The 16,482-nt window shown below is 38.0% G+C and overlaps 2 protein-coding genes across 2 annotated transcripts; both read right to left on the bottom strand.

Moving 5' to 3' along the window:
- Nucleotides 1-115: 115 nt before the first annotated feature.
- On the bottom strand, nucleotides 116-2,047 carry TRUGW13939_03536 (uncharacterized protein; the record flags this gene model as incomplete). The annotated part of the gene is made up of 1 exon (XM_035486716.1): nucleotides 116-2,047. The coding sequence occupies one exon, from the start codon at nucleotides 2,045-2,047 to the stop codon at nucleotides 116-118; it is 1,932 nt and encodes a 643-aa protein (XP_035342609.1).
- An 11,273-nt stretch (nucleotides 2,048-13,320) lies between these two features.
- Nucleotides 13,321-14,715, bottom strand: TRUGW13939_03535 (uncharacterized protein; the record flags this gene model as incomplete). The annotated part of the gene is made up of 1 exon (XM_035486715.1): nucleotides 13,321-14,715. The coding sequence occupies one exon, from the start codon at nucleotides 14,713-14,715 to the stop codon at nucleotides 13,321-13,323; it is 1,395 nt and encodes a 464-aa protein (XP_035342608.1).
- Between the last annotated feature and the right edge of the window lie 1,767 nt (nucleotides 14,716-16,482).

The raw sequence follows: 16,482 nt of genomic DNA, 5'->3' as shown, positions 1-16,482 counted from the left end.
GCCTGGGTGGGAGAAGTCATAAGCAATATAAGGCTCTTGCAGGCATATAATGCCTATTTGCCGCTCTATCCCCGCTTCTAGAGCCCCTAAGGTTGCGGGGTAGGTACGGCCGCAATTATGTTGAATAATCAACATTAATAGGGGCTGCAGCTCCAGGCGTTGGTGTTGGACACGGGGATGAGTACGGTAGGGGTGATGTCCCTGGGGCATCTTCCATAGCGTCATCGACCTCCCTAAGCTTTGGGGCTTGGGGGGCGTCCTGGGTAGTGGTTGGGGGAGAAGCCTCCTCAGCAACGCCTTCCCATTCAGTCCATTCAGGGGGGGGAGGGGGCATAACGACCTCTACGCCAGGGAAGCGCTTATGGAGTCGCCGGCGGGCCTCCCGAAGCTTGGGGCACCCCGGGGAATCAGCCTGGTGCTTCCCCCCACAGTTGCCGCATTTAGTGGGTGCATGCAGGCATGGGTGGCCTGTTTGGGCCCTGCAGTCTAGCACGTTGCAGGTGTGCTCTTGGGCTTCATGGGCGCCAGCACACACGGTGCAGAGTGGTGGTCGGGTGCCGCAGCCTCTATAAGTTCGGTGGCCAATGCCGCAGCATCGGGTGCAAACGGTGTCTTTACCCACTTCGTGATAGGGGCTGGTAGGGTGCCTGTTGCCCCCGAAGCGTACGCCCCGGGCGAGTAGCCTGCGGGCGTCATCTAGGCCTCCTACTGTTATAACGATAGTAGAGAAACGCTGCTTATTAGTCTGGATAGCCGCTATCGGCTTGATCCAGGTAGGGTTTCTCATTAGGGTGCATGTGCCCCCTAATTCAATTTCTTCCCTGGCTAGGCCTAGCCCTGAGGCGCTATAGCGGGCTACCGGCACCGCATGCACCTTAATCTTGTGCCACTGTTGGTCTGCTTCCACTGAGATGACTGCGGGGTCGACCCGGTGGCAGGCAGCCACTAATAGGTCCTTATAGGCTGGTAATAGCGAGCCTACGGTGCTTCCTTGGTCCAATAGGGCTGAGATAGCCCCTGATTCGGTGTAATTGGCGTCTATTACCCTGGCGAAGTTCGGGAAGCCTGCCTGGGCTAGGCAGCGGTTAAGCTGCAAGATGACATCAGCTTTAGACTTTCTAGAGGCGGTGCGGCCATTTTCACGCCTAAATATAAGCCTGCGGTCTCCCTTGTTGCTTCCGCGAATAGGCTTCAGGCTCCCTGGGTCCATTTGGACTTTTGGGGGCTGGTTCGGGGAGTAAGCCCGTTTTTTTGTAACGATTTGCCACTCCTGGGCATTGCTGGCCGCTATATCGGCCCACTGGGGGCCTGCTGCGGGCTTCACCCCAGGGGGTGGTTTTGATATCGGGGGTGAGGCTCTGCGTGGCTCTATGGGCTTAGCGGCCCTATTCGGGTTAGCTTGGGGGCCATGGGCGACCTCTGCAAACGTCGTCCCCTGGGATGGCAGAGGCTGTCGTGGGCCCTGGCGGTCGCCCCCTGACGATAGGGGCTTTAGGGGGTGGTTTGGGGCGTTCGGGGAGGCCTGTTGAGCTTCTAGGGTTGAGAAACGGCGCTCCAGAGCGCCCAATTGGCCTGTGAGGCGCTGCTCCATAGCCTCTACCAGAGAGGTCATATAGGCCTTCATAGCGGCCATCTCCGCGTGCAGCGCGCTATTGCTGCTTGCAAAGTGGCCTAATAAGGCCTGTTCCATGTCCTTGTAGGCTGGGCCGATTAGGGCCTTCATGGGGGCTCTTTCTGCCCCGTCAGGGCTGTGTTCCTGTAGTCTCTTCCCTAGAGTTTTAGGTGCTTCCTGGGAGCCTGGCACGCTGCTTAGGGGGGGAAACAACTCCCTAGGGTTGATTTCCAGGCTAGGCAAGAAGCCCTCGCTCTGAGGGACTGTTGCACTTGCCTCGGGGGGCGCTGGTGGTGCTGTCCCCGCTGGGGTGCCTATATAGGCCCCTACGGGGTTCACCAGACCTAGCGCCTGCCCCCCTGGGTCTAGGGGGTGGTTGTCGATATTGGGGAGTCCAGGGGCCATAGCGAAGCCCTGGATGCCTTCCAGTAGCATTGAATTTCAAAAGGTTGATTTTTGATTTTCCCGGCGGGTTTTTTGAATACGGTTTTGTTAGTGGCGCTTTATAGGGCTGAGCTTTGGTAGTATAGGCAAAAGAACTGTCTAGAAGGACTGTAGGGCCTAATTAATAATTAGGTCTGAGTAGTTATAGGCATGTTAAAGTATATCCTATTAGGACCATTTATAAGGGAGACAGCTTTGGAACCAGCAGAGACTCTATTAGATAGTAAACAGTGGTGGTATGCCCTGAGACTCTTAGGACTTCCTTAGAGGTATCTAGCAGCAGAAATACTCTTTATAATGCTTAAGGAGGGAGACGTCTATGTACAGCCTAGAGAGCAGCTGTTAGAAGACTGAGTTTAGGTAATACTAATCTGCTAAGGCCTCTGGAAGCTGGGTATAGGCTTGGCCTGTAGGTTATGAGAGGTTTTGACTATTAATCCCTTTTAAGGCTTTAAGTGTATAATAAAGCCTGGTAATAGGTCTATACCACTAGATTTTAAGATAGACTTCTTTGAAACTGCTATATAATTAGCCTTAGATCTTCTAAGTGGGATAGAGAACATTGATCTTTACTTAGATAGTTCTAGGTTAGATGATTAGTGTATAGGCACTGTAATAGCTTATAAGCTATTTATTAGTCTCTAGAAATTGTGCCTAGCTCCTCTAAATGCAGACTTCGAAATCTTTGATATAGAACTAATAGAAGTAGTCAAAGTCCTAAAGTAGGTACTGATAGAGAATCTTAGAGAGCTAATTAGGGTGTTTCTCAATACTCAAGCCGCTATAGGCAGGCTTCAACATACCCAGCTAGGCCCTAGCTAAGCCCTAGCGCTACAGGCACATGATCTAGCCAAGGAACTACAGACCACCAGCCGCAGGGTTACTATATACTGGGTGCCAGGCCATAAGAAAGTCCCAGGCAACGAAAAAGCTGATAAAACTGCTAAAAAAGCTGCAAAGAAACCCTAAACAGACAAATATTCAGGCATCTCACTGGCACATACTCAACAGGCCTGTACCAAAGCTTATAGAGCTGCTAAAGCTAACTAGCTTACTACAAAACTTACAAAGCATACCCAGCAGATAAACCAGGCCTACTATCCCCCCTAGAGATAGAAGCTTGACCTAATATTGACAAACACCCCCAAGCACCTAACACAGCGATATTACCAGTTCAAGACTGGCCACGCACCAATTAGGGCCTATTTACACCGAATTAAGACCCAAGACTTCCCTAATTGCTTAGGATACTCTAGAAGGACTGAGACAGTAAGACACCTTCTTACAAACTATCAACAGTAATACCACCAGCAGGAAAAACTATATGCCGGCTTAGCCAAAACAGAAGTAAAAGCCCTACAGGATAGCAAGCAGTGCCCCAAAGCACGCCTATTCTAGGACCTAAAGGCCACTATAGCGCTGCTAGCATTTATAGAGGCTATTAAAGAGCGAGAAGATAACTAACAAGCCTAGGAGCAGGCCTATAAAACTAATAATTAGGACATTAAGGCCCTGGATAAGAGAGAGCAAGAGGGGGAAGGATAGCAGGTAGAGACAGCCCACTATTATAGGCAACGCCCAAACGTTAGTGGCCATAAGGAGGGGGTAGTGGTTGTCACCCACTATAAGCCCCCAAATCGTCCTGCATATATAAGTGGCTTAGGGCGAGGAAAGTGCAAAATACCTTGAAAGCATGGATCCAATAGAGGTAGAGGCACCGGTTTATAGAGGGTAACCCCTATAAGCAGGCCTAATCCACACGAATCGCTGTCTGTCATAGCCTAGGGCTCGGTATAGACGTTAAATTTGATTAAATAAATAAATAAATAAATATATAACGTATTTTATAACCCTCTCAGGCCACATAAGCCTGCCGGGCCACCCTCTCAATTTTCTCCCACTTTCAACCCAACATAAATTTGAAAATCGAATAACCACGCCAATATGCCTTGGAACACTGTAAAAAAAGCCTTAAATAATAAAGAAAAAATTCAGCTTACTATAAACATGTTAAATAAAGATTAAATCTCTAATGTACGCGAAGTAACATGTATTTTTGATGTACTAAGATCAACGCTCTAAGATAGGCAGTAGGGTCGCTTATACTGTCTAGAAAAATACAGATTCAATACTAAATTATTAAAAACTAAGGAAATCGCGTTTTACAAGTAGATTATATCTATAGATAAGCGTAACTACTCTATCAGGCCTTCTATAATAAAGTAAATAATTAATTATTTATTTATAAAATATGATTCTATTATTTCGCTACTTATTATTAGTAAATACTGGGTAAGCAATTATTTAAAATAATATTAAAACCTTAAGACTTATTACATTTAAAAATATAATTATAAGTGCGCTTTATATAAAGATCTAACACTTATTGATAGTTTTTTTAATAATCTTAAGCATATTTTTACCGACTACAAAGTCTATAAAGAAAATATTTAGAATTTTAATAAGACTAGATTTACTATAGGCATTATATCTACTATAAAAATTATATATAGTTCTAATTGTAAAGAGAAATCTCATCTATTATAATCTAGAAATTGAAAATAGATTATAGCTATGGAATATATAAACACATATAGAATCATATTATTTTTACTTATTATATTGAAATTAGTTAACAAGCTACTTAATTAGTATAATTTATCTTCTCTATTACTTAATTAATCAATTACTAAATCACTAAATAGTTAAATATCTAATAAATTTAGGATTAAATAGCTTCAAAAGATTTTTAACCCTTATACAAAGCTATTTATAAAAAAAAGATATTATATTCTTATTCTTAATAAATATAATAGTTATTTTATACTTAAATTCGATCAGTACTATACTATAAATAATATTATTTCTATATATATACTGCTATATTTATTATATCTACTTCAATTATTTAATATAGGTATTTTCACGGTTTTTAAGCGCTTATATAGGCACGCAGTTGAGAAATAGATATATTATAGTATTAACTATATTAATAAAGATAATTTTCTTATAATATATATAGAAATCCAGGATAAAGCCTATACTATATAAAATATTAAAAATAGCTTTGTAGTGACTAGCATTTCTTTATTTAACTGTAAATATATACTATCAAGGTTTAATATTTAATTATGAACACCTATACTATTAAGTATAAGTTATTTCTTTGTAAATTAGTCGCTAAAAACACTATATAATATAAAAAATCTAATTTATTAAATAAACACTATAGAGCGGCTTATAAGACAGTATTCTACTTATCTAAATTCACCTACTAAGCGCGTATTAGACTAGTTAATAAAAAGATGTTTCTTGGCTATGAATTCTATTACTATTCTTACACAGGAAAATCAGGAATTAAAAGCAGCGAATTATTACTAGAAATAAAAGTGTATTACCTAGGGACGACTTCTTGATAGAACTAGGATTTTAACAATTTTAGAAGGTTGTAAGATCGCTATAGCAGCATTAACAGCTTAGAAAGCTTTATAATTGCCTAATCTAGAAGTAGCTTCGGGGGTATGCAGGCGCGCGCTATGGACCTATTCTAATTGTAACCAGGTTAGTTATATTCGCACGTACTATCTGAACAATTTAGTATAGAAATTATATAGTAAATATGATAAACAGTGGCGTTTTGGTCAATGTAAGTCGATTTTACCGGTAGGGTGGCCTGGCAGGCTTATGTGGCCCGGGAGGGTTATAAAATACGTTATAGAGTAAACTATTTTATAATATCTTTAATTAAGAAACTAAAAACTACTAAAACTTTATTAAATTCTCCTCTAATATATACAAAATTATTTATAAAATAGATTCTTATCTAAATAAGAAATCAATTAAAGATTCTAAGCTCTCTTAAAAAAGGTTTAATTTTTCTAATTTATAGAGTTCTATTATTTATAATGACTTATTAGGTAATTATTTATTTATTTATTTATTTAATCAAATTTAACGTCTATACCGAGCCCTAGGCTATGACAGACAGCGATTCGTGTGGATTAGGCCTGCTTATAGGGATTGCCCCCTATAAACCGGTGCCTCTACCTCCATTGGATCCATGCTTTCAAGGTATCTTGCACTTTCCTCGCCCTAAGCCACTTATATGCGTAGGACGATTCGGGGGCTTATAGTAGGTAGCAACCATTACCCCCTTCTTATGGCCACTAACGTTTGGGCGTTGCCTATAATAGCGGGCCGCCTCTGCCCGCTATCCTTCCCCCTCTTGCTCTCCCTCATCTAGGGCCTTAATGCCCTAATTATCAGTCTTATAGGCCTGCTCCCAGGCTTGTTAGTTATTCTCTCGCTCCCTAATAACCCCTATAAACGCCAGCAGCGCTATAGTGGCCTTTGGGTCCTGGAATAGGCGTGCTTCGGGGCACTACTTGCTATTCTGCAGGGCCTTTACCCCCACTTCGGCCAAGCCGGCATATAGTTTTTCCCGCTAGTGGCACCACTGTTGACAGTTTGTAAGAAGGTGTTTTACCATCTTAGTCTCCTTAGAGCACCCTAAGCAATTAAGGAAATCTCAGGCCTTAATTCGGTGTAAATAGACCCTAATTAGTATATGACCAGTCTTGAACTGGTAATATCGCCACACTAGATGCTTGGGGATATTCGCCAACATTGGATCAAGCTTCCATCCCCAGGGGGGATAGTAGGCCTAGCTTATCCACTAAACACGCTTTACAAGCTTTGCAGCAAGCCAGTTAGCCCTGGCAGCTCTATAAGCTTCAGTACAGACCCATTGAGCATATACCAGTAAGATGCCCGAGTATTTGCCTGTTCAGGACTTCTTTGCAGCTTTCTTGGCAGCTTTATTGGCTTCTTCATTACTTAGGACCCCCTTATGGCCTGGCACCTAGCATATAGTAACCCTGCGGCCGGTGATCTACAGTTCCTTGGCTAGATTATATGCCCACAGCACTAGAGCTTGGCCAGGGCCTGGCTAGATATACTGAAGCCTGTCTATAGTGGCTTAAGTATTAAGAAACACCCTAATTGGTCTTTTAAAATTCTTTATTAATATTTATTCTAGGGCTTTAACTACTTCTATTAGTTCTGTATTAAAGACTTTGAAGCCTGTGCTTAGAGAAGCTAGATATAACTTCTAAGGGCTAATAAGTAGTTTATAAGCTATTATAGCGCCTATGCGCTAATCGTTTAACCTAGAATTATCTAAGTAAAGGTTAGTGTTCCCTATCCTACTTAGAGGGTCTAAGGCTAATTATATAGCAGTTTTAGGGGAGTCTATTCTAAAATCTAGTGATATAAATCTATTATTAGGCTTTATTATACGCTCAAAGCTTTAAGAGAGGTTGGTAGTCAAGGCTTTTTGTAGCCTATGGGCTAGGCTTATATCTAGCTTCTAGAGGTTTTAGTAGGTTAGTATTATTTAAGCTTAGTCTTCTAGTGGCTACTTTCTAGACTGTGTATAGATGTCTTTTTTTTTAAGTATTATAGAGAGTATTTCTGCTGCTGGATGTCTCTAAGGAAGTCTTAGGAGTCTTAGGATATACTACTGCTGTTTATTATTTAATAGGGCCTTTATTAGTTCTAAAGCTGCCTTCCTTATAAATAGTTTTAATAGGGTAGACTTTAGTATGTCTGTGATTGCCTAGGCTTAGTTATTAATTAGATTCTGTAGTCTTTCTAGGCAGTTCTTTTGCTTATATTACTAAAGTTTAGCTCTATAAAACGCTACTGACTGCGTGGTGGTTTTTTAGATTTATTATATTAGGCCTAGGAGGAGCTCCTGGGTCTTGTATAATGCCTGTACTTGTTTTTTAGTATTTTAACCTTTTTGTAGGCAGTACTTATAGTGGGCTTTAAGGATAAGCTTTAGATCTAGTAAAACCCCTAATCACTGGATAGCTATTGAGGAGAATATCACTAAAGTGTCTCTTATCTGCACTTTAGCTTTCTAGATCTAATTTTTATGTTCTCTACTAATGGCCTTAGAGAATAGAATAGCCTCTGTCTTTTTAGGATCAAATTTAACGCTATTTGCCAGTCTCCACTCAATAGCAGCTTTTGCTGCTGCTTCTAGCTGCCTGTAGATCTCAAAGACCGAGCTTCCCTGGACTACCAGGCCTATATCATCAGCATAGAACAGGATCTTAATCTTTAGCACCTGCTGTTCCATAGCTTAAAATATACCCTAGATATAGATAAAAAAGAGGATTAGGGAGACCAATGAGTTTTAAAGCAGCCTTAAGTCAATAAGCTGTTTAGAGGCTTTATAACTATCAATTACAAGACTGACCCTTCTATTTGTAAGAAAAAATAAAGTCTATTTTATAAGATTATTATCTAGGCCTGCAGCTTTCATAGCCTTACTAAGCTTATAGAGGTCAATATGGTCGAAGGCCCCCATAACATCAATAAAGATAGTGCCTATGAGAAGCTTTTGAGTCCATCCCTCGTGCACTGTTTGCACGAGGCAGGCCACCGCGTCAATAGCCCCACGGCCCCGCCTGCACCCCATTTGTCCTATTAGGTAATTAGCTATTTAAGCTATTTAATTCTTTTTTATAACTACTACTAAAGTACTCTAATAAAATTTATTTCAGTATTTCTACTTAAAGTAATAATATTTTCTACTATTATTAATATATTCTTAAAGAATAACTATACCTTTATTAATATCTTTATTTATTAAGATATTTTATTATTAAAATATATCAACCATTCTTTACTAGAATAAATATTTATTAATAATATTCTACCAAATAAAATAGAGATATTAATAACTAAGATTAAATAAAAAAATATCTTTTATAAACAAGAAGATACTTAAAAATAACTTATTAATAAGCTAGATAAAGTATAGATCTAATTTAATATAAAAATAAAACATAATTAAATTAAATATATATTAATAAATAAGTATCTTTATATAGTAAATCTTTATTATAACTATTAAAGTCTTTATTTAAATAGCTATAATATCTTTATTATATTTATTATATTAATTATTTTAATTACTTTAATAGTTATATAACTCTATAATCTAATTTTCCTATAATTATCTATATAAATTCTAGAATATTATAATCTTTTTTTATTACTTTAAAATATTATCTAATAATAGATTCTACTATAAAATAATATCTATTATAACCCGCCGGGAAAATCAAAAATCAACCTTTTGAAATTCAATGCCTTTTGACGGTGTCCAGGGCCTCGCTATGGCCTAAGGACCCCCCAATATCGACAACGCCCCCCTAGACCTAGGGGGGCAGGCGCTAGGCCTGGTGAACCCTGAGGGTATCTATATAGGCACTCTAATAGAGATAGTACTGCTAGCGCTCTCTAAAGCCAGTATAATGATCCCTTAGAACAAGAGCTTTACGCCTAATCTAAAAATCAAATCTAAGGAACTATTCCTCCCTCTACATCTCTAAGAAGTCTCTAAAGCTCTAGAGAAGAGATAATAGGACTATAATCCTGATAAAGCTGATAGAGCCTTTATAAAGACTTTATTTAATCTAGTTTATAAGGATATAGAATAAGCTTTATTAAACTACTTTATAAATAGTAATAGTATACTATATATAGAGATAGCTACTATAAAGACTTATATAATCTTTTTAATAAAGGCTATAAAGTAATATTTTATAGGCTAATTAGGTACTCTAGAGCATTATTTCTTAATTTTAAAAACTTAATAGGTCTCTTTAAATACTCTAAACTATCTTTTAAAGTCTTTATTATTAAGAAGTAATTATTAGGGCTTATAACAGCCTCTATTATTCTAAGGAATAATATTTATAGAGATCATCTATAGCTTCTAAGCTAATCTAAATAGAGTTACTAAGTCTATAGAGCCATGCAGAGCTTTATTCTTGATATTAAAACTATTCTCTAGGATGAAGCTCGCAGCAGGCCTTTAATAGGCTGATATAATGGCTAGTAATGCTTAAAAGTAGTAAATTATTACAAAAAAATAGACTTACTCTCTAAACTAGCCTTTAAAAGTCTAAATAAATCTAGAAAGCCTAAAGCCTATTTATAGAAATAATAAAGAAGACTACAGGCTTATATTTAGATATAAAAATAGCTATACTGTCTTTAGAAAGTCTAAAGCTGATATTATTTTATAGTTTAATTACTATTTAGTCTAGATAAGCTTTTTAAACTTCATTAAAGTAATAGACGCTAATTATATTAAATTAGAGATTATCTTAGCTTTATTAGACTAAGAAAGCACTGTAAACTTATTATTACCAATTTATAAAGATCTATTAATAGTTATTTGCTACTAGATTAATCTTATAGTTATCTTAATGGAAGTAGATTAATAGTAGTATAAAATTAAGATATATATAATACTAATAGCCTGCTATAACACCTTAGGACTAGGTCTAGCCAGAGAAGAAATTAAATTAAAAAACATATGCACTTTAATAAGAAATCCTATTTAGATTAAACCAATAGCAGCTATCTAGACTAATAAACAGTGTTTCTCTATTATTATTATAATAATAGAAGGTCTAGATGCCTAGGGTATATACTTTAGAGGTAATAGATATTCTATCAGCCTCTATCATAAAGTAGATAAAGACACTGTTTATATTTAATACTACAGCATTAGCTATTGAACTTATAGAAACTATGGTATCTAACTACTACTCTGTATTATATATGCTGATATCTATAAAGTCTAAAAGTATATCTATGATATGTTAGATTATAGAGTCTAAATAGGTTATTTATGCCTATATATATCTACTAAATATAGTAACTGTGGAGAGAAGTATCAAGCTGATTCCTTAGAGTGTTCTAAGCTTTAGAAAGCTTGTTAATAACTCTATAAATATTTTCTTAATATAGAGATTGTTATGTCTTTTTTTCTCTTTAAATAGACTAAATAGGAAGATATTACTAAAGAAGCTTCTTTTTTAATTACTATCTAGGACGCCCTCTAAGCTTTAGAGCTTAGAGAGGTTGATGATGCTATAGAAAATGCTTTAAAGATATCATTTTTATTATACTTATCTCTGTATTTAATATTAACGCTTAAAGCTGCAGTCTTTATTAATGTTAATTATTTAATATAATTGCAGCTATATTTACTCTATAATCTTAGAGACTCTAGAAGTGGGGATAAAATGGTAAATAGGTATTATATATCTATAAGAGCTTTATATTATTTATAACTTTTTTTATCTAGGTTATCTACTGTACTAGCTAGAGAAAGAAAAATAGGATTAATAGATATTTATAGCTATCTATAAAAATCTTATAAAGATAGTTAAGATTAAGAACTGTATTGATTTAATAGACTATCTCTATTTATAGGCTCTAGATATATAGAAAGTATTAATAATTAGTAAATATATCTCTTAATATACTAGAATAGTTAATTACTATAATATATAGATTAAGGCTAGTTATTAATAATAAGAGGTCTTTTCTAGATAATATTAAGCTATTAAGGATATAGACTAGGATCTGTTTATAGTAGATAAATATCTATTAGTAGATAATTTTAATATCTATAGCTCTTTATAGAATCTACTAGCTAAGAGCTAGGTTAATACTAAGTCTTTAGAATAGTTTATAGAGTGGTATTTATTATATGTTAATAATCTACTAGGAGAGGCTATATATTATAAAAAGACTAAGGAGATGTTAATTATTAATTTAATATTATTTTTATTAATTCTAGGGCCTTTATAAGTCTGGAAAGTGGATAAGGATAAGTTTATAATATCTAACTATAAGTTTATTGTTTTAATTTAGGAAGCCTTAGAAGAACTTTTTTTAGAAGAAATCTCTGGGGAGATTATTAGATGATAGATAGAAGCTCTGTAGGTAAATAAGAAAGTTTTAAAACTGGTTACAGCAGTTTGGGTTTTAGAGGCTATAGACTATTTTTCTTTTAGTGATTAATGTATTGAGAAAGATTTTATTAGAGAGGCTAATTAAATATAAAATATTCTAACTAGTATACTTAATAAATATACTAAAATAGTATAGTTTTATATATACTCTAAATAGTAATAGAAGTTAGAGCTATAATAAGCCTAGAATTTATAAACTACAGCCTATAAATAGTAATAGATCTATATCTATATTAATATTAAATTTAAGGCTATAAGAACTGTTTATTACTATAAAATAAAGATAGCTAAAAGGATTTATTAAAAGATTTTCTTTATTAAAAAAAGTCTTAAGAGGAAGAAAAAGTAAAAAAAAAATTCTAATTCTACTAAGAACTTTTTTTTTAAAAACTTTAAAAATAGCTTAGAAAAGCTTTTTCTAGAAGATCTTAATAGGTATTAAATAGCTTTATAATATATTAAACTATAGACTAATCCTACTATTTTAATACTCTAAAGTTTGGATCTAAAGACTCTTTCTATTATTATTATAACTAATAAAAAAGCTTTAATTAGAGAAATAATATTTTTTAATGTTTTTTATAGTTTCCTTTTTAAAGAGCTGTTAGGTAAATAGATTTATATATTTATAATACTAAAATAGATGTATTAGGCTCTATTCAGCTAAAGTATTAAAAAAGCTTTAGAGGTTAATAAGTTTAATTTTAAAATATATTAGTTATTCTAGATACTAGATTTATCTTAAATTATAGAGATAGTTAGACAGTATTTTTGGTTTAAGATATATCTAAAAGCCTAAAAAACTATTAAAAATATTCTATTTTAGAAGCTAAGAAAGCCTAATTATATCTAGATAAAGGCCTAAAGGGTAATAAATTTATTTAGCTGCCTAGATAAAGTTATTAAGAAGCTGGCTGCAGATCTTATAGCAGACTAATATAAAGCCTAAAAGGCTTTATATTCTAAATAAATAGAATATAGGCAGGGCTATAGGATTATTAATATAGTAGTCTGTTTTATATAAATAATATATAAAGAATAGACTTAAAGGCTTCTTATAGGTATTATTTTTATTAATATTATAAAGGCTTTTGACCATATTAATCTTTATAAGCTTAGTAAGGCTATATTTATTTATTTTATTTATTTAATCAAATTTAACGTCTATACCGAGCCCTAGGCTATGACAGACAGCGATTCGTGTGGATTAGGCCTGCTTATAGGGGTTGCCCCCTATAAACCGGTGCCTCTACCCCCATTGGATCCATGCTTTCAAGGTATCTTGCACTTTCCTCGCCCCAAGCCACTTATATGCGCAGGACGATTCGGGGGCTTATAGTGGGTGGCAACCACTACCCCCTCCTTATGGCCACTAACGTTTGGGCGTTGCCTACAATAGCGGGCCGCCCCTGCCCGCTATCCTTCCCCCTCTCGCTCTCCCTCATCCAGGGCCTCAATGCCCCAATTATCAGTCTTATAGGCCTGCTCCCAGGCCTGTTGGTTATCCTCTCGCTCCCTAATGGCCCCTATAAACGCCAGCAGCGCTGTAGTGGCCTTTGGGTCCTGGAATAGGCGTGCTTCGGGGCACTGCTCGCTATCCTGCAGGGCCTTTACCCCCGCTTCGGCCAAGCCGGCATATAGTTTTTCCCGCTGGTGGCACCACTGTCGACAGTTTGTAAGAAGGTGTCTTACCGTCTCAGTCCCCCTAGAGCACCCCAAGCAATTAGGGAAGTCTCGGGCCTTAATTCGGTGCAAATAGGCCCCAATTGGTGCGTGGCCAGTCTTGAACTGGTAATATCGCCGCGCTAGGTGCTTGGGGGTGTTCGCCAACATTGGGTCAAGCTTCCATCCCCGGGGGGGATAGTAGGCCTGGCTTGCCCGCTGGGCACGCTTTGCAAGCTTTGCAGCAAGCCAGTTGGCCCTGGCAGCTCTATAAGCTTCGGTACAGGCCCGTTGAGCATGTGCCAGTGAGATGCCCGAGTATTTGCCTGTTCGGGGCTTCCCCGCAGCTTTCTTGGCGGCTTTATCGGCCTCTTCGTTGCCTGGGACCCCCTTATGGCCTGGCACCCAGCATATAGTAACCCTGCGGCCGGTGGCCTGCAGTTCCTTGGCTAGATCATGTGCCCGCAGCGCCAGGGCTTGGCCAGGGCCTGGCTGGGTATGCTGAAGCCTGCCTATAGCGGCTTGAGCATCGAGAAACACCCTAATTGGCCCTCTAAGATTCTCTGCCAGCGCCCACTCTAGGGCTTCGACTACTCCTATTAGTTCTGCATCAAAGACTTCGAAGCCTGCGCCCAGGGGAGCTAGGCGCGACCTCCAGGGGCTAATAAGTGGCTTATAAGCTACCGCAGCGCCTACGCGCTGATCGTCTAACCTGGAACCGTCTGAGTAAAGGTCAGTGTTCCCTATCCCACTTAGGGGGTCTGAGGCTAATTGCATAGCGGTTTCAGGGGAGTCTATCCTGAAATCTAGTGGTATAGACCTATTACTAGGCTCTATTGTACGCTCAAAGCCCTGGGAGGGGTCGGCGGTCAAGGCCTCTCGTAGCCTGCGGGCCAGGCCCATGCCCAGCTTCCAGGGGCCTCGGCGGGTTGGTGTTGCCCAAGCTCGGTCTTCTAGCGGCTGCTCTCCAGGCTGTGCATGGGCGTCTCCCTCCCTAAGCGTTATGGGGAGTATTTCTGCTGCTGGATGCCCCTGGGGAAGTCCTAGGAGTCTCAGGGCATACCGCCGCTGTTTACTATCTAATAGGGCCTCTGCTGGTTCCAAAGCTGCCTCCCTTATAAGCGGTCCTAATGGGGTGGACTTCAGCATGCCTGTGACTGCCCGGGCCTGGTTATTAATTAGGCCCTGCAGTCCTTCTAGGCAGTTCTTTTGCCCATGCCACCAAAGCTCGGCCCCATAAAGCGCCACTGACTGCGCGGTGGCCTTTTGGATTCGCCATGCCAGGCCTGGGGGGAGCCCCTGGGCCTTGCACAGTGCCCGCACTCGTCTTTCAGTATTTTGACCTTTTTGCAGGCGGTACTTATAGTGGGCTTTGAGGGTAAGCTTTGGATCTAGTAAGACCCCTAACCACCGGTATATCTTATTATTGAAACTAACTGAAAATCTAGAAAATAGTAATAATAAAGTAACTAAAAATAAATATAAAGTTAAAAATATTTTAAAAAGAAAATTAGTAAATAAAAGAATTTTTTATCTAGTTAACTAGAAAGGATACAGACCTAAATATAATTTATAGAAACCTGTTAGACATTTGAACTGTTCTGAAAAGATTTAAATATTTTACTAGAAAGAAAGTTAGAAAAGATATAATTAAACTCGCTATTAGGCAATATAGGAAATTCTTGAATAGTAGCAGTAATTATCTTATTTGATTTTTGCTGCTCAGCCTTTTGTTTCTATTTCTTCTCCTTCTCTCTTTCTAAATATTCTAACTTTTTTATTTCCTTTATTTATTATTTATTTATTTAATCAAATTTAACGTCTATACCGAGCCCTAGGCTATGACAGACAGCGATTCGTGTGGATTAGGCCTGCTTATAGAGATTGCCCCCTATAAACTGGTGCCTCTACCCCCATTGGATCTATGCTTTCAAGGTATCTTATACTTTCCTCGCCCCAAGCTACTTATATACGCAGGACAATTCAGAGGCTTATAATAAATAACAACCACTACTCCCTTCTTATAGCCATTAACATTTAGGTGTTGTTTACAATAGCAGGCCGCCTCTGTCCACTATCCTTCTCCCTCTCACTCTCCCTCATCCAGGGCCTTAATGCCCCAATTATCAGTCTTATAGACCTGCTCCTAGGCTTATTAATTATCTTCTCACTCCCTAATAGCCTCTATAAATGCCAGCAGCGCTGTAGTGACCTTTAGATCCTAAAATAAACATGCTTCAGAGCACTATTTGTTATTCTATAGGACCTTTACCCCTACTTCAGCCAAGCCAGCATATAGTTTTTCCTACTAGTAGCACCACTGTCGACAGTTTATAAAAAGATATCTTACTATCTCAGTCTTCCTAGAGCACTCTAAACAATTAGAGAAGTCTCAGGCCTTAATTTAGTACAAATAGGCCCCAATTGGTATGTAGCCAATCTTGAACTGATAATATCGCCATACTAGATACTTAGAGATGTTCGCCAATATTAAATCAAGCTTCCATCCCCAAGAGGGATAGTAGACCTAGCTTGCCTACTAAACACGCTTTACAAGCTTTACAATAAGCTAGTTAACCTTAACAGCTCTATAAACTTTAGTACAAACCTGTTGAGCATATGCTAATGAGATATCTAAATATTTACCTATTTAGAGCTTCTCTATAGCTTTCTTAGCGGCTTTATTGGTCTCTTTGTTGTCTAGGACTCTTTTATAGCCTAACACCCAGCATATAATAACCCTACAGCTAGTGGCCTACAGTTCCTTAGCTAGATCATATGCTCGCAGCACCAGGGCTTAGCTAGGGCCTAGCTAGATATACTAAAGCCTGTCCATAATAGCTTAAGTATTAAAAAATATCCTAATTAGCTCTCTAAGATTCTTTACCAACATTTACTCTAGGGCTTTGACTACTT

The sequence above is a fragment of the Talaromyces rugulosus genome, chromosome II (genome assembly GCF_013368755.1).
Source record: "Talaromyces rugulosus chromosome II, complete sequence".
In the NCBI taxonomy this organism is placed as follows: domain Eukaryota; kingdom Fungi; phylum Ascomycota; class Eurotiomycetes; order Eurotiales; family Trichocomaceae; genus Talaromyces; species Talaromyces rugulosus.
The sequence above is the reverse complement of the archived record's forward strand: the minus strand, read 5'-3'. Positions and strand labels throughout refer to the sequence as shown.